The sequence below is a fragment of the Paroedura picta genome, chromosome 8, assembly GCF_049243985.1.
Source record: "Paroedura picta isolate Pp20150507F chromosome 8, Ppicta_v3.0, whole genome shotgun sequence".
Classification (NCBI taxonomy): domain Eukaryota; kingdom Metazoa; phylum Chordata; class Lepidosauria; order Squamata; family Gekkonidae; genus Paroedura; species Paroedura picta.
This window is the reverse complement of record NC_135376.1, coordinates 77,325,409-77,344,415: the sequence shown is the minus strand read 5'-3', so window position 1 is coordinate 77,344,415 and position 19,007 is coordinate 77,325,409. Positions and strand designations below refer to the sequence as shown.

General features: G+C 44.8%; 1 protein-coding gene across 7 annotated transcripts in view; it reads left to right on the top strand.

Annotated features, from left to right (window-relative positions):
• The window catches only part of LRRC20 (leucine rich repeat containing 20), a 109,967-nt gene that overhangs the window by 54,855 nt on the left and 36,105 nt on the right, over positions 1 to 19,007 (top strand). The window contains exon 5 of one of the 7 annotated variants that reach the window (XM_077350483.1): positions 1,327 to 1,590. The exons of the other annotated variants lie outside the window; for them this stretch is intronic. Within the exon in view, the coding sequence (XP_077206598.1) occupies positions 1,327 to 1,415 (89 nt within the window). The 3' untranslated portion in view covers positions 1,416 to 1,590. Of the gene's footprint in view, positions 1 to 1,326; positions 1,591 to 19,007 lie in introns of those variants that run through there. 7 annotated transcript variants of the gene reach the window in all.

Here is a 19,007-nt window from a genome sequence, read left to right as displayed (position 1 = left end):
CTGATGAGTCCTGTTTTAAAAGCCAACGAGGAAGAGACTCATCTACATCTTTGTGTCAGAGAGAGACAGAGAGCTAGATCTCGCTTGCTATTTGATTGCATTTTTATGCAATGTAATCTGCCTTGTGCCTCAAGTAGAATATTGGTAAATAAATAATAAAGTGTAAATAAACTATAAAGAAAATAAATAGTGATGAGCTGAGCTCCACTGGGCTCGCCAAAAAAATTCTGGCTACGGGCCTGCATATGATACTTTAAAAAATGCAAACAAAGAACAAGAAAAAAAGCTGGGTTGGAGGCAGAGGAAACCAGGCAGATTCTGAGCCATCAGTTGAAAACATTGCAACAGCTTTTTGGAAAAAGGGGTAGGGTAGCCAGCCTCAGGTAGCATCTGGATTCCTTCCAGAATTATAACACCTCTCCAGATTACTGAAAGCAGCTCCCCTGGAGGAAACAGCAGCTTCAGCAGGTGAACTCAGAGGCATCATATCCCTGCTGACCTCGGCCCACCTTAGATACAGCCAGGAAACCTCCAGGCTATAGTTTAAAACATTAGTATAGGGTGGGGGGACAACACACCACAGAGGTCTAATTTGCACATACGCCAAAAGAATTGTGTGTTGCAGCATGGTGTAATGGTTAAAGAACAGCAGCGGGAGCCAGTGTGGTGTTGTAGTTAAGAGCAGTATAGTGGCTAAGAGTGGCGGCTTCTAATCTGGCAAATCAGGTTTGATTCCCCACTCGGCCACATGCTGGGTGACCTCGGGCCAGTCACAGCCCTGATAGTTCTGTTCTCACAGAGCAGTAATATAACTGATTTAGGAAAACCAACTCTTCTTCTAATCTGGAGAACCTGGTTTGATTCCCTACATCTTCACATGCAGCCAGCTGAGTGAGCTTGGGCTACTCACAGTTCTTTTCGAGTTGATCTTATGCAACAGTTCTGTCAGAGCTCTCTCAACCCCACCTACCTCACAAAGTGCCTGTTGTGGGGAGAGGGAGGAAAAGGTGTTTGTGAGCTGTTCCGGGACTCCCTTGGGTAGTGAAAGGCGGGGTTTAAAAACAACTCTTCTTCTTGGGAAAACAACGGCCACCTTTTCCTTGTGCCATCCATACAGATATCGCTTATTGTCCTTCTCACATTCTCCTAAATAATTTGACTGATCCTCACTCAGTGGTGTTCTGCATTTAACAGACTTAAAGTGGGCACAGAGTTGGAAGGAGCCAGACAGGCGATCTAATCCAACCTCCTGCTCAGTGTCTCTTTTATATGGGTAGTATGTAGAATATTATGCATTGCACTTCTAACTTGCTTTTACTTCTAAAGGTTTAGCCCTGCTGTCCTGGGGCTTCCAGGACCCTGCCCCCTACCTGCTGACCTTCAGCACTGCTACAACACTGGGTTGCTCCCTTTGACTCTTCTTCGACCATTCCACTGGGATTTTTCTTGTTGCTAGTATTAATCGCGACATCCTTCATACAGCATTTTTTATAACCAAACAGCTGTATAAGCTTCATGGATGTGCTCACCAGTTAATACGCTGCTGCATGTTCAGAACTGGTTGAAGGGACCGTGAGCTGAGAAAGAGCCCCTTGCGTCCACCGGTAATATCCTAAAGCTCTCTTGTTCTTTATGAGAAAGCTCAAACAAACCTGTCGAATGAAGCGATACAATTTGTATTCATTAATACGGCTTCTCTTCCTCTGACATTTTCCCTATGAGCAATGTTTTTTAAAACAAGAATGGTGTGAAAAGGATAGCAATCGCAAGACATGGCACGCCCTCAGGGCAGGCTCCCCTTCAGCACGTAATTAATAAGCACAAATCTATCAGCAGGATCTTGAGCGTTTCTTTTGGTGAGAAGTGAACAGTCAAAATTGCTTTCCTCCTTGTCAGCTTTGAGTGAAAACTGTGTGTTTCAGTAGAACAGGCTTTCTCAGCCAGGGTTTCCTGCAAGGGTTTGCCAAAGGGGTGGGAGTTAATTATTTTTTAATGTTCTTTACATTTGTTTAACATTTATCAGATAAGATGACCATATATGGCCACGTTGACCTGTTCCCCCCTCTCCCAAACTGGCCAGTGATGGGCCTGGAGGGGATGGGAAGGGGAGGGACCCTGGGTGGGCGTGTCCACAGCTATGCTTCCCAACCCTATTCTGCACAATTTGGCCACGTCTGGGGTTTCTTGAAGCCTGAAGGATGTTTCAGGGGTTTCACAATGATGAAAACGTTGAGAAAGGCTGCAGTAGAAGAAGAGCCATACAGTCCTAAATTGGAGGTTGGGAAATTCACAGGGATTTGCAGGGTGGCACCTGGGGGCAGGGTTGGAGAGCAGAGGGATCTTAGCAGGTCCACCCTGCAAAGCAGCCATTTTCTCCAGGGAAACGGAGCACTTTTCTCTGGAGATCAGTGGTAATCCCAGGAGATCTCCTGGCCCATCTGGAGTTTGGGAACCTTAGTCTTGCCTACACAGTCCTTCCCTTCTGAGTCCATGGAAGTCAAAGGAAACAACTGTGTTAAGATTTGCACTGTAGGTTTGGTCAGCTTCAGGCCATTATAAAGAAAAATGTTGCAGAGGAAAGCTGTGTCATGCCAGCACTAATACTGCAATGTAAAAGGGCACCTTGGGGTATAGCTTTTGGAAGGAGAGGCTTAATTAATTCTCTGTGGTGGGGATGGGAAGGCAACTTAGGACCTGTGTGAGTGGTGGATTAGGGACTGGGGAGACCCTGGTTCAAATTCAAATTCTGTCATGAAAGCTTGCTGGGTGACCTTGGGCCAGTCACACACACTGTCATCCTAACCTGCTTTATTGGGTTGTTGTTAAACAATGTTAGAGTCCAACACACTTTTATTCAAGGTATAGGCTTTCGTGTACATTCACACTTCTTCCAACACTACGCACAAGTTTCTTTGTAAAGTGGTTGTTGTGAGGATAAATATAAGCTGCTTTGGGTCCCTCTTGGGGCGAAAGCCAAGTTATAAATGAAGGAAATGTAATAACAGTAATTTACAATGCAGTCCTTTGCAGAGTTACTCCAGTCTAAGTCCTTTGTTTACAATGAGTTTAGACTGGAGTAACTTTACATAGAATTGTGGTATTGGTTGCCTCCTTTTTCTTAATCATTGCCCATGGATTTGTAATCCTGGGCTGCAAATTCACTATGGAAAGCATCTGTTCCCTCCATGCAGGTTCAGCATATCCCGTAGGAATGCCTGTTTAAAAACTGAAATTAATTGCATGCTCCAGAGGGAATCTTCTTGTTCGCTGCATTTGGGATATTTTATCCCCAAGGAATGGGATGAGGGCTGGCTAGTACTGCTGCTGTTCTTAAAAAAAGCAGAACTACACTGCTCTGAGTGTTCAGGGTTTTATAATGTCAACCTAGTTCAATGTAAGTTGGTGGTAGCATCCACAACATACATCCAGTATCCTCTTTAAATAAGAGGGATGAAGCATTATAGAATTTTGGTCCTTACTTACTGAAGGAAGTCCCTGTCTAGGAAAAAAAAGACTTCTCGCCAGTCATTTTGAGCAATGCTACCAGGATAATGTCTTCTGCAAGGCAAGTTTGGCCCTGCTCCACCAAGAATAATTGACGGGGGGGGGGGGGATAAGGGCTGCTGAATGCAAAGAGAACACAAAACAACTATTCTTCATTTCCTTTTAGATTGGGGGGGGCATAGTGACTAATGGGGAGGGGGAAATCCCCTTTCTCCCCTCCACCACTACTACTAGCTCCCCCTACCCCATACCCAAACTGCTGCTCCTGATGGGCAGCACTTCCCTAAACACCCTGCCTGTCTCACTCCCTGTGTGTTTCCCCAGTGACAAAAGGAAACGGTAAGCCCCATGGAGTCTTGAAGACTGTTTATTTCAAGTGGGTAGCCGTGTTGGTCTGAAGCAGCACAACACAAATAGAGTCCAATAGCACCTTTAAGACCAACAAAGATTTATTCAAGGGGTGAGCCTTTGAGTGTCTGAGGACGAGTTCATGCACTTGAAAGCTCACTGTTTATTTCAGTATGAGCTTTTGTGAGCCAGGACTGATTTACTCAGATACGTGGAAAGGAAATGATCTTGGCGATACTTATAGGGGAAATTACAGAACCGGGAGAGGAGGAAGAATTTTGTTATTAGGGTGGCCAGGTGTCTGGAGAGAGAGATGTCCTTTCAAACGAGGCTTAATAGGATGTTCTTTATCAGATTATGCTATTTTCTTCCATGCCATGAAAAGTCCATTTCCACACATTCAGTCTCTATTAAATGGACAGTTTTCTTCAGGACTCTGGTCTTCTTTCTCCTGTCTGTGATCAGAAATACTATAAATATCTCTAGGACCAAAAAAGAATTCTAAAAGATGTGTGTGTGTGTCGGGGGGGGGGGGGAGACTCTTTCCTCCTGCTTGGCTGTGCTTCAGATATTTGCCCCCTCCCTCTACCAGCGATGCCGCATGATCTGAGCTGAGTTGATTGCGCTCCCGGGCGTTAAAAAGAAACTTCCTGCAAATCCACACAGTAGGGGAACAGAACATTTGTGCTTCCTGATAGGTTGTTTGTAGGCAATTGTTTACAAGGGGAGGCCATCAAAAGTGGAGTGCATCGCTTGCCGCCTGGGGAGAACGGTCTCTTTTAGCAATCTGCCACTTCAGTACCTTGCAGATGTTGACAGACTGACCACTTAAATCACTGTTGGTTTTGGATTTGGACCTTTTTTGAGGGAGGGCGCAAAGGTTTGTGTTGGCAACAATTTGCTCCTCGGTTCTCTCACGGCACTTTGCCCAATTTCAGTCCGATTTGTTTTTAAAACTTTTTGTGAATAGAATATGACCATTCAATCTGTGAGACAAGTGTGGGAGGGAAATACTGACAAACACATCTCTCCCCCCTCCATGAACAGTTTACTAAGATTCATCATCTTGCCGCATCCTTATTTTTCCTCCTGTTATTTGCTGCTCCGGTTGCCTCTAATCCCAAACACATAATTAATGTCATAAACCGAGGCAGTAGTCGGTGCTGCAGAACACTACAAGAGAGTGGCAACCAATTTGTGGATCCAAAGGGGAAGGGACTCTGCAAATTAAGTTTTGCGTCTCATCGAGGAAACCGAAGGCGAGTGACAAGATGCTGGATCTTTTGAGCCACTGATAACAAAAACAAACTCCGTCGCAAAATGGTATGTTAGGATCTACATTTGATTAAGACTGCCAGGTGAGAGCCCAAAGAGTTTGCTGTGATAATACTGGAGGAGGTCAGTGCGTTCCGTGAGTAATGAAACGACTTCCTTATAATCTTATGGTTTGGTGATACAGCATGGCGGTTATCAGCATGAGGTAGGAGCAGGCACTCTCTGGAGTAGATGTCTGATCCTGCATGAACTCACTGCGTGGCTTTGGCCAAACCACTGGTTTCTCAGGGGGGGGGGGAGCTCACCACCTACTTAGGCTGCAAATTCCACTGTTGAACTACTCTGACTGTGAAACAATTTGTTCCTGATATCTAGCCAGTACCATTCTATGTGTAGCTTGAACCCATTACTGCGGGCCTTATCCTCTGCTGCCCTCCTCCAAGTGACAACTTTGAAATACTTAGAGAGAACAATCATACGCCCTCTCAATATCCTCTTTTATTTATATTTATTATTAGTTATTATTTATACTTGTAATGTTTATCCCACCGCGCCCAGCATTACTGTCCTGTGGCAGCTCACAACAATTTACAAAAAACATTAAAACCACACAATAAACATTTTAAACAATCCAGTAATCACATCACTAAGTACATATTTTAAAGTAGATCTTGCAACCGACCAACCGAGGGATGTCTTTGGGCCCGGATGATGTTTATGTCTGTATCCTGGCCTCAAGCAAGTGCCTGACAGAAGAACTTCGGTTTACAGATCCTTCTCCAGGCTGAACATTCCCAATTCCCTCAGCCTTTCCTCATAAGGCTGGGCTCCCAGGACCCAGACCATCCTTGTCGCTGTCCTCTGTTCCTGCCCACCTTTGTCCACATCCTGTTTGAATTGTGGCCCCCAGAACTGCACACAGGTGCAATCTGACCAATGGGGCCAGCAGGTTTTTTAAACCCTCTGCAGTCCACATCCTAGTGCTTTTAAAGGAAAGAGCAAGATTCAAGTCCAACAGCACCTCAGAGATGAACAAGATTTTCAGGATATCAGAATTCAAGGGCCAAGGCTCTCTGTGTCGGAAGGGAAAGGGAAAGTTATCCTTAGATCTGTGCGGAATGCCGTGATCTGTTTTCTGAGAACCATTATCTGTGCTTCACATGACTGTGGGTAAAGGGGCTTCCATGCAAAAGGACCTGGAGGGAACTGAACTCTTCTGCCTCTCAGTGGGACATTAAGCCATACCCACAGGCTTAATTTCATGCATTGAGAGGAGGGGGGGAGAAGCTATGTGCTAACTGCAAAAAACTAACACGAGAAATCTATGCAGCCTTCTAAAATGTCAAAGATTGTTTGCTTTTGTTTGCATGCAGTTCCCCTTCCCCCAGAAATAACATTTCAGGCTCTCAAAACCAAACCACTTCTTTAGCTAAAACTGGAAAAAGAAAAACACCCTAGATTTTATAGCTGCAAAGATAAGGGTTTAATTGGATCCAGGGCAACCAATGTTCTGTTTCACAACCTGCCTTCCGGGCCCTGATTCAGTTCTGGAAATGTGGTCAATTACGGAGTATCTTTCTCCAGTAGGTAATCACAACCGGTGTCCAATTGACTGGTGTTAGAGCAAATGTCTTCCAGGCGGGGACTGGGAGGAGTACAAGTATCGGTCAGAGTGACATTTGGGGGGTGATCCAACTCTTGCCATTTTAAAACTGCAGTGACAGGCTGCTCTCCCGAACAGGTCACACAGAAGGCAGACCGTACCTTATGAGCATTATTTCCCGTCATTTAAAAATCACGGCAAGGCTTGTTTTCTGCAAGGGATAAGCAAATTGAGCCACAATCACACACACACACAGGAGCCCTAAGAGGAAGCACGTGTTCAGGATGTAGTTTATTGCCCATTTGCAGGTTGGCACCACCAGAAGCCCCTGCTGACTTGACCTAAGTTATCATGGCAGAGCATCAGCTTGGGATGCCAGCTTCCAGGTGGGACTTGGGGATCCCACCCCCATCTCCCCCAAATTACAGTTTATCTCCAGCCTACAGAAGTCAGTTCCCCTGGAGGAAATGGATGCTTGGAGGGTGGCCTCTTAGGTACTGAAGCTCGCAGAGGTCCCTGTCCTCTCCAGGCGCCAACTCTAGGTCTCCAGGAGTATCCCAACCCCACCCCCATCCAATACTTTAAAGGTAGGTTCAAATGGGTAGCCATGTTGGTCTGAAGTAGCACAACAAAATAAGAGTCCAATAGCACCTTTAAGACCAACAGAGATTTATTCAAGGCGTGAGCTTTCGAGTGCAAGCGCTCTTCCTCAGATTATGAACTCTGAAGAAGAGTGCTTGCACTCGAAAGCTCACGCCTTGAATAAGGTTAGCTTGGTAGCAAATGGACAGCCAGTGGAGCATCTGCAGACTGGGAATAATATGAACATTGAGTCATGGCTTTCTGGACCAGTTTTGAAAACGATCTTGTTATCTTCCCTCCAGGTAGGGGTTGAGGGTCAGCCTGCTCAGGTATACAACACAGGGCGGGAGAACTGTCAAGAATTTCAGTCCAAGGCGAGGTCTAAAGTGCTTGGCATTGGAAAAGAAAATCTACCTGAGCCAGGAGATTTTGTCTTCTCTCTTTGGACTGCAGGGAAGTAGTTTTCCCACACACAGTTTGAAAGAACAGGGGAATAAACTCTCAGGGAATGGACTCTCTTTTCTCTTGGCCTCAAAAGCCAGCTATTGTGTGCACTCTGCAAGGGAAGGAAGACAAACAAGCAGGCAGCTAGCTGTAAAACTCTGGCTAGGAGAAAATAGACCTGCTATGAGTTTGGGACTCATTTGTCTTTTCCCAAACAGGAGGGGCCTGTGTGAGTCATACGTCCAGCAGGCTCTCTTTCCCCATGAATGCTTGTTTGAGTTTGAGCTGAAGATCAGTTTGGAAAAACAAAACAAAACACAAACTGTGTTTACAGTCGGTATCCGTCCCTGTCTGTGTACTCCTGCCCTTGAAGAGGATACTGCTTTTCAGTAGGATAGAGGTGCTTTTTTAGGTTGTCAACTGCCAGGTGGCAGCTGGAGATCACTAGATAATAAAGATAATTATTTATTTAATTTATATACTGCCCTTCTCAGGGTGGTGCGCAACAGTAACAACAATAATTTACTGAGTAGTTTCCATGAAGAAAATGGCTGCTCTGGACGATTAAACTATGCCGAGAGCCTCCCCCCTCCCCAAACCACAGCCTCCCCTGTCTCCACTCCCAAAATCTCAAGGAATTTCCTAACGTAGAACTGCAAACCCTATTTCCTGGGCTGTAAGAGCGTTTGTGAAGTGCTTTGAGGAAGAAGAAAAATGCCAGGTGGGGGTTGGGGGGCAGTTCCAACCTTGCACTACTTCCTTCCTTCTTCCTGCATGTGCTGTTTTGCATTCATCTATTATTCCCGGAGTATCAGCAGCAGGGTTGTCTGGAAATAAATGGCCTGTCCCTCTCAGAGGCTCAGTGTGTGGAAATGGAGCTTGTCATGGCATGGCGGAAAACATCATCTGGCAAATATCATTCACTTGTTATTAAAATAGATTCAAATGGGTAGCCGTGTTGGTCTGAAGTAGCACAATAAAATCAGAGTCCAGTAGCACCTTTAAGACCAACAAAGATTTATTCAGGGCGTGAGCTTTTGAGTGCAAGCACTCTTCCTCAGACTAAGAACTCCCTACATCAGTGAGAATATATAGCAAAAATTAATTCTGTTAAATTAGTAAACTAATTAAATTTTGCGATATATTTTCCCACCGTCATGTAGGGAGTTCTTAGTCTGAGGAAGAGTGCTTGCACTCGAAAGCTCACACCCCGAATAAATCATCGTTGGTTTTAAAGGTGCTACTGGACTCTGATTTCATCATTAAAAGACTGCAAAGCCACAGTAACCAGTGTCTGTGGTCACGTTTCCTCCAAGCCTACCGGGCATGTTAAAGGTAGCAACGCTAATGTGAATCGGCATGTTTTTCTGCAGAGCAACAATGGCAGCCACCCTTCACTGTGTCACCTACATTGTCTTGGCGTGACAAATGGATGATCCCCTGCCTCCGGTTGCCATTGTGTTAATTATTAAACTGGACGTAACCTCCTGCTCTACCAACACGAGCCTTGCAACAAGAACAACAAAGTTCCATTAAAAGTTTCAGCATTTGAAATTTAAGTTCCAGTCAGTAGGCGTATTTGTCTTGAGAGACAGTGGTTGGAATTACCGAAGGTATTAATCAAGAGCTGCTTGTATCTGCAAACAAATTCAAGACAGAAATATCTTCAAAGTATAGGAACAGTAGCTTTCCTGTGCTTGGCAAACTTGGTTAGAAACAGCAGGGATTTTCTGCCCCAAGAAGAGAGATTTAGACCGGGCAATCTTTCTGAGTTCATTATGTACTTTAATTTCCATAATGGTTCTTGAGCTTTTCAGTGTTTGCTACTGTTATAAAAAGACAGAGGGTATAAAAAATCCTGCCAGTGACTGAGGGAGAACAAATCAAGGGCACTAGGATGTCATTTTTAGACAGTAATTTCCCCCCTCTGTCTGAATAAACTGACTATCTTCCCGCATGGTTATTTTAGGCTATTAACTGCTTCTTATGCAGTGTGTTATCTCTATGGTAGAAATTCATATAGATTTTATTGTGCATCACATTTCAGTTCTGGAAGATGAGGTACCATGCTAGAAGATGAGGTACAGTGCTACCCAAACAAGAAACAAAAAATCTGAAATCACTCCTCCATCCTTATTTTTGAAACAAGGCTCATAATTAAGGTATCGTTTATGAGCCTCGTTCCCAAAATAAATGTGGAAGAATGATTTCAGGAAGTTTTTTGTTTTGGTAGTAATGTATCCCTCATATCATAAGGCTAAAAGGACACAAAGATTACAAACCTAAGAGGCATTGGAAGGAATGGAGCTGTGGAATACAGCAAAGGCCATCCACTAAGCCCCCGCCTTCCCCCGTCATCTCTTACTATTATTAAAAAGGCGACTGCTGGAAATTGGAGTCACAGAGCAGGGTTGAAGGTTGCTGAAGCAAAATCCTCCTTCATCTTGGGGGTCTTGCACTGCTAGCTCTGACTTAGACAAGACATTTTACTGGTTTGTTCTATTGGAACTGAGAAAAAGATCCTCTCCCCCACCTTTTTTGCATGGTAGTATCAATACACAAATATCATCTGTCACCAGCTGGTCATAAATAGCCTGATCTAGGAGCAGGGCATATTTAAAACTATGCAAGAATTAGCAGCAACTGAATGCCTGTTGGAGGCTGGGAGAAGAGGCCAACAAGGAGACAGGAACAAAGTAGGGTTAGGAATTGAACGTTACAGGAGTTTGTGTGAATAGCACAGCAATGTTTAACTGGAACCATAGAACAAGCAGCTCTAGGATCCTTTAAAGGCTATAGGCACCACTTGACAACCGTGAAGGCATCACCGTTTTATTGTTCTTCCCAAAATAAACAGCACATCCAAGGGGAAGGTTTGTTTCTTTAAAACTTCCCTGTGCTACCTTCTTCTCAAAGAAGGTCCCCTAAGCAGCTGTGTCTACCCTCATTCCATGTATGTCATGCTAGTTTCCCATTAACAGAATTACTGAGGTAAGGAAACTTTGAAAAATAAGATTACAAGGCTGGCTTGCTAACTGGCAGGATTTTTGAGGGCAGGGACGTGGTAGGGGGGCAGCACCGAGTACACTGTGAGGTAACCTCTGAGGGGAGAATGGAAGTGACATTGGATAGTATTAAGTCTGCAGGTCCAGTAGACACAGACACAACTCTTCGAAAACAAGCAGCTCTTTATAAACTTCAGTCAGAAATACCAAAGAGAAAACAGCAGAACTCATGAAACTTATATACATTTCAGGTCAATCAGGCTAAGGAACCTGATTGGCCCTTAACGGAGCCCATGGATCTGTCTATTACCAAAGTCCCAAGTCAGTTTGCAATTGGCTGGATTTCAATCCTTCATTTGCATATTGTCTTCTTGTATGGAATGTCTACATACATAATAGGTCGCTCTAGGAATCCCCTAATAGAATTTCTGGCAACTCCTAGAGCTATCTGTCACTTCAAGGTTTTCTGTCAGAGTGATATTGTGGTGCTCATTTTCGTAAAAGAAAAATTCTTCCACTGTCACTCTTGCTGCCAGAAAGTATGGGGTTGGGGAGGCTGACAGCAGGAGGCCTCTCAATTAACATTGTAATCCCATCCCACCCCTGCCGTCTGAAATGTTATAGTCCTCTGTATCATCCCCACAGTGTTTCACCTCATTGCCTCCTCAGACTAGCATGTGTGCAGAGCAGGCACAAGGCTGTCTGTAAGTAGCAAAGAGGTGTTTGTTTTCTGTCAACTCTACTGAGAATGCGTAGGCAGTCCATGGCACTGACTTGATGTTTCTCTTTCAGTGAATAGTTGTCTGACAGCATCTTGGTTCTCTTCATTAGCTAAGAGGTGGCTTCTGCAGTTCAGTATCTCCGTGCTGTATGTGCACCATACGGAAGGCACACGAAGAAAAACTATCGTAGATGAAGCAATGCATTTGGGGGCTGGCAGTTACTTCCATTAGCACAGTTGAGGTTTTCCAGCAGCCTGATCGACCCAATTCATATTAGTCTTTCTCAACATGGTTTCGTAATCATATCCCAGAGTAGTTGGGTAGTGAAACCTATGTAAATGTCAGAGGTGCAGCTCATCTCCTTTTGATTAATAAAGCGTTACTCAGGTCTGCTTATTGAGCCATCTGTATTTAAAGTATAGCCTTTCCCATCTTGGAAGAGCAGGAGGCAGAAGCACCTTCAGGATTCTGTAGGCCAATAAGGGGCCTGTGGAGGGGCAGGCCAGATTGGGTTCCGGCTGCTCAGGGCTTCTGATTGGCCACTGGAGAGCTGATGGGCTGTGTAGATCAAATTAAAATTGTTTTGGCTGTGCTTCTATCACAGTGTTGGTTTTATTCTCTCTTGCCTCTTTCACCTTTAAAAAAGGCATCAGGACTGCCTTTGCATGTGGCTCTGCCAACAGAGGTTACCATGTTGAGGTTGCACCAACCAGACTAGCCAGAGAAAGGCCGAAGGGAGTGGCAGGGAGTCTGTTCCCAGGATGATAACCCTGGAAGGGTTTTCTGAATGGGTGGGAGTTAGTTATTTTTTAATATATTTTTTAAAAATGTGTTAAACATTTATAAGGTGATATAATCATATTTGGTCATGTTGACCTGCCCCCCTCCCAAAATGGCTAATGATGGACCTGGAGGGGGTGTGAAGGGGAGGGGCCTAGAGTGGGCATGTACTCAGCTGTGCTTCCCAACCCTGTTCTGCACAATTGCGCCACATCTGGGGTTTCTCAAAGCCTGAAGAATGTTTCAGGGGTTTCTCAGTGGTAAAAAAGGTGAGAAAGTCTGACATACTCATTGACTTGAAATGGGTATGATTCTGTTTAGCCCTGCACTCAGAAGTATCTAAAATTCAGTTCATGTTCTCAGGTCTGGGCTAAACATTTGTCACAAGCCAGCGAGCTGAAACTGTTGAGATGTGCAGTAAATATCCAAAGGAGCAGAAGGAAACCTGACTGAACCTGCAGTTGCTTTAATGCTACCATATGCTTGTGACTCACCCAACCAAACACAGCCAACATCTATGCCTAGTCGTCCCACTGAAGACTAAATGACCTTCTGGAACTGTTATAAGGAAGGCAGCAGACAACAATTGGATATGGCAGGTAACCATATATGGCTTGTAGGCCAAGTTTGGCAGTGAGTCAAAATGTATGAAGGCTGTCTTTAAGATAGTTTAAGGCAGGGGTAGTCAACCTGTGGTTCTCCAGATGTCCATGGACTACAATTCCCATGAGCCCCTGCCAGCAAATGCCATGGACATCTGGAGTCCATGGACATCTGGAGGACCACAGGTTGACTACTCCTGGTTTAAGGTATTACATCGATGTTCAGTTGGGTGTCCTTATAGTTAATCGAGAACCCTATTAGAAGACTTTGTGGTTCCTGGGTAGAAAGTGATTAAAAGCAGCAGCCCCTAATCTGGAGAACTGGGGCTCATTCCTCGCTCTTCCACATGCAGCCAGCGGGGTGACTTTGGGCCAGTGGCAGTCCTCTCAAAGCTGTCTCAGCGCCACCTACCTCACAGGATGTCTGTTTTGGGGAGAGGAAGGGAAAGCAATTGTCAGCAGCTTTGAAACTCCCTCAAGTGATAAAAAGTGGAGTACAGCAAAACAGCTCTTCTTCTAAAAGCTGTCATCCATCCGTAGTATTGGTTGTGCAGTTGGCTTTGAGTCATCTCATATTTTTTCCTGACTTCCTACCCAGTTGTTGCAGATTTATTATGAATCAAGTGGTATCAGATGGCACAAAATCAGAGCAGAACAGCTGTCTCTCTTGAGCTGATAGTTCCTTTCGACCAATTATTTGGTATCTGAAAGTATTGCAGTGCTGTTATTAAACAGCAGCAATTAAATGAGCATTGAGAGAATATCCCCCAAGATAGTAGTTAATTATTCCAGGCAATTATTCAGGCCTGAGGAAGATAGTTTTCCACTTCATATTCAAACATTGGCTTAGTTCTGTTCTGTTCCGCTCTTTGTTTCCAGTCTGGTTTAGAATTTTTCCTAAAGCTGTGAATAAGTGGGACCTTTCTTGGTCATTTCCACTCCTATTATCCTATGTAGGGCTATGGAAGCAAGTGGAATTTTGTTGATGTCATTGGAAATCCAGCTACTGAATTGTGTGGGAGGCTTCCATTCGGTTTCTTCTTCCTATGCTAATTTGCCACACCCAGTGCTCACTGAAGTAAGCTGGGCTGGGCCAATACGGGCAGGTTATAAATTCAACAAATTCAACAAAGCCATGCTATGAGATGCAGACTGAGGGACCTTTAATACTATGGACAGGAAGACATGTTTTTCACTCCCCATTGACCTGCTTGTTTTTATTTTTAATATATCCTGCCTGAGGAAGAATTCTAGAGAGCTCGAAATCTTGTACACTTTGTACATTGCTTTGGTTGATCTTAATGATAATATCTGAATTATGCTTTCGAATTGCGCTTGGGCTAGAAGCAAGTGTAAGAAACTCCACAGCAGGTGGGAAACAATCTCTCTTCCACATTACCTTTGAAAATCCAAGACCAATAATACAGTCCACATGACCCGTTTTATCATGTCCACTGTGAAACTGCAAGCTTCCAAGCTCACCAGACTTCTGCATTGGTCCAGATGCCATTGGAAATAAAAATGAGGTGGGGAGTTGAGCAAGTTCTTTCAGGCTAGTTTTCTATCATTTTGTGTGGTTCTAATAAAAGGTAGAGCCTCTTGTGGCGCAGAGTGGTAAGACAACAGACTTGCAGTCTGAAGCTCTGCCCATGAGGCTGGGAGTTCAATCCCAGCAGCCGGCTCAAGGTTGACTCAGCCTTCCATCCTTCCGAGGTCAGTAAAATGAGAACCCAGCTGCTTGCTGGGGGGGGGGGGGTAAACAGTAATGACTGGGGAAGGCACTGGCAAACCACCCCGTATTGAGTCTGCCATGAAAACGCTAGCAAGCGTCACCCCAAGGATTAGACATGACCCGGTGCTTGCACAGGGGATACCTTTACCTTTACAAACTGAGAACCACTTTGGTGTAGTGGTTAGGAGTGCGGACTTCTAATCTGGCATGCCAGGTTCGATTCTGTGCTCCCCCACATGCAACCAGCTGGGTGACCTTGGGCTCACCACGGCACTGATAAAACTGTTCTGAACGAGCAGTGATATCAGGGCTCTCTCAGCCTCACCCACCCCACAGGGTGTCTGTTGTGGGGAGAGGAATGGGAAGGCGACTGTAAGCCGCTTTGAGCCTCCTTCGGGTAGGGAAAAGCGGTATATAAGAACCAACTCTTCTTAATAAAAGGTGTCTTGTGGTTTGTGTTCTCTATTTGGATTTTGCAAACAGGAATGCTTTAATTATGAGCTTACTCTGAAATGCCTTATGGGTCAGAACTGCTGGCTTTGGTGGGGAACACTTAAAAATTATAAATGGAATGAATGAATGAATGAATGAATGAATATGCAATATTTAGTGTTGCCTGTAAAACCGGTCGCTATTTTGCTTTCTAATGGAAGAAATAAATGGATTCTTCTTTTCTTTCATTTTCTTTTTTTTCCTTTTCTTTCTTTTTTTTGGGGGGGGCTATTAATTAAAGGTACTGTGATGTTGGTTTTCTTTTTTTTAAACCATTTTTAAAGCCTTTAATCCACAGAGTTGCTAACAGCATTCTTAGAAAACCACAAAGTAGAGATTAAAACAAAACGAAAGACATACAATACAGTATAAAAGCTGCAGACCCTGTAAAAAGCAGCAACGGAAAGGGGGGAAAACAGCAGGTAGCTAAGAAATCACGCAGCAATCAAAATATTGCAAAACCTCTCTGAAAGAGTTCTGCCCTTGCTTGCTGTATAACAACCAAGTGCAACGGGAGGAGTGGGATGTTTTTGCTTCTATTGATGAACATATTCCTGCCCCACATTGTTTCCCAGAACAAGGCTACAGAGGAGACTATTAATGTACAGATACTGGAGAAGGTAGTCCTTGAGGTATCTTAGACTTTAAAAAAAATTAAAACATCATTTTAAAATGCTCTTAGAAACCAACCGGGAGCTTGTGGAGTTGTAAAATTACCATTCTGTGTTCTGTGCAGCTGATGCAGTCTACACCAGGGATTCTCAACTAAGGCTCCCTGGCCTTTCCCCTCTATCCTACCTTAATGGACTTGGCCACAAGCTATTCCTGACACTGCCGTGAAAGCAGGGAACCAGTCACATTCATTGACCTGCATTCATTGACCTGATGTGGTAACCATGCCTGGGAAAGGGGGTGGAGCCTGGATGCCTACTCCAGCCTTATACCACCTCCTTTCTCCTCACCCTAGTCCTCCTTGGGTATGACAGGCAGGCATGGCCGGCTGACATCACATCTGGCCTGGTTCCAGGGCTCCTTGAAGCCTGAAGAATATTTCAGGGACTCCTCCACAGTTAACAGTTGAAAAAGCCTGGTCTACACACTGACAGTAGCCTTTTGGACCAGTCATCCTGGGCCTTCTTAAAAGACAGCCTCAGGCAGCATGCACAACGGTGGTGCCTGGAATCTGAAGCTTAGATTTCCACACCCAGGTCCTTCTTGTTCAAGGACAGGGGCCTCAGCTTTACCATCCTAGGCTAGTTCAATGGGCTCTTGGCCTCACCACATGAGCATCCAATAGTAGCATTGGATTGAGGACCAAGCTGCAAACCCCTCTTGTTGTTAAAATGAGCCCTCTGACAGATTATGCACAGGCAGAGAAGGGCAAGCTGGCGCCTGCATGACAGCTGTGCTAATCCCCACTTATGCACAATGACAGCTCAGTCTGGGCCCCCTCCCAGCCCTGGCCCGCTTTAGGGCCTCTGATTGCCCAAGGGAACACAAATTATTCCGTGTTCCCTTTCTTGCTGGATCAGAGGCCCAGCCAAGCCAGGCCCATGAATATGGGAAGAGCTGGCCCTTCATGGCCCAGCTTCTCCCCTCCCCCACCTACAGTGTCCCTGTAGGAACACAAAATGACCCGTTTGCCTTCATGGTGCTGCAGAGCTGAATGGGTCATTTTTACTACCACCACCCACAATGGTGGGATAGTGGCATGCTGCTTTCCTGCCATCATGTGGTGGAACTCCCAACCCCCCCCCCCTTTGCTGCCGCCCCCACAGCAAGGCGTGACAGAACCCACCAGCCTTGGAGTTCTGAGTGCGTATGCCCACCTCCATGGTGGACCATGTGCTGGGGGGATGTCTTTCCCTGTGTGGACATGGGAAGCAACAGGGCATGGTGGTTGCCCCGCTGCTAGGAATTGGCAGCGGTCCGGTATGGCCACTGCCGTGCATAATCAGTCAACATGACCTAAAACAAAAACAATCCAGTCTCTCATATTTACAACCAGTGTTTCAGTAATTAACAAAGCAAGAGTGTTGCTGAACCCTGCTGTCCCTTAGCCAATTGACATTTGGCAGGAGCTATTTCTAACAGTTAAACATTTGTTGGTGGCTACTGGTAAAAATGTTTTTAGGGGAAAGGTAGGAGGATTTTAACAGCAAACATGTATTTTGCAGTTAAGGCTTGGCTTAGATGTGAAACCATGGTTTAACTTATGGTTTAGTATGAGCAATATACCATTTATCTAGTGCCTTACTTTGATCTTCGCTTAGGGAGGTGCAAATTGAAATTCTTTTATTAGAAGTATTATCTTTTCTATCTGATATAACTGCCACACATCTTTCTTGGCAGGCTGTTCCAAATGGGTCAGTTTTTCAGTACCAAAGTATGAAGTCTGTGATTATTATCAAAGGGATTAGAAATCGTAACATTTCATAAAGTTTCGATTTTTTTCATCCTAATTATCTTTACATCTTCTCCAGTAAAGTTCTAGTACCTTCCAGTTTCAGATACAAGCTCAGTATATCTGGAAAAAAATTATGCAATTCTCAGTGTTTAAATTCCCTGTGGCATTATCCTTATTAAATCTAGAGTCACTTATAACTGATGATGATAAGGGTAAAGTAGCCAGGCTGTATTTATTACAATATTTTAATATAATAACTTGAGAGGGAACCAGATATTTGCTTTGCAGTATAGGTATTCAATTTTTAAAAATCAAAATATGATTCTGCATCCTATTGGAGGCTCCGCCTTTAGCTATGCCCCACCTGCATTTCAAAACAGCCATGCATAGCCACACCTCAGCCACACTTTGACTGTGCATTAACCACACAACAGCCACTGGTTAGGAATGCTTTGTCTGCGCACTAGAAAGGGGTCCTCTTGCCTAGTCCCTCCACCTGCTGTGCAAATTGCTGTGCTCCTCCCTGGGCCAAAAAGCCCTCCCGCGGCCTTGCAGAGAGCTTCTCAACCCACCAGGGAGTGTGGCCGGGAGGGCGGGGCCCAGCCAACTGGCAGCTGGAGGGCTACAGGGGGGAGGCAAGAAGTTCCTGCCGCCACTCCGGCCGGCCCTAGAAAGCCCCGGCGAGGCTCAGATGAGCTGCAGTGGGGCTTTGCAGGGCCGGCCGGAGTGGCAGCTGAAGGGCTGCCAGGCGGGGTGGGGAAGTTCTTGCTGCCACTCTGCCCAGCCATACAAAGCCCCACTGAGTCAGACAAGCCGCAGCAGGGCCTTGTGGGGCTGGCCACAGTGGCCGCTGGAGGGCAGCCCGGCAAGGGGAGGAGTTCCCACCCTCCCTCTCATCTCTCCCCCGCTAGCACCCATTGCATTTAGCCCTGCAATGGCTTTTAAATCTAGTTTTTTAATAATCTGTGTTAAGCAGAGAGATTGCGCTGTCTAATTTCACTCTTTTTGTCAAACGTAACACAATTTTAATTCCATGATAGCACTGTGGTACTTTATGAATAATACAATAGCTGCAAGTTCCCTCAGAGATAAAATATGAACATAAGTTTGATTAAATTTGGCCATGTAACCATTTAGATTGGGTGTTTTTTGTTTTAATGCAAAGCCTTTATTTGGTTTGTAGCCCCTGACATTTTATTTTCATTATCTTCAACTGATCATTTAGAAAGTTGAAAATTATTCAGAAAGGATCAGTGTCAACATTTTGTGGATCTTTTTGTCTGGCAAAGCTGTTTATAAAAGGAAGGCAATTATTTTTTTGAACCTCTACCAATTGTTTTTTAATAATTATTTTTTCCCATTTCTTTTTTCTCTGGCTGTAGTGCCATTGGTTACTCAGATTTTGTTCCTCCCTCATATTTTTTAATGTGCTTAAAGGTTTAAGAACCAGATTTATGTGGATAAGTTATAGTGCTGAGTAGAGTGTGATAAAATGGCCACATGAGCACCTG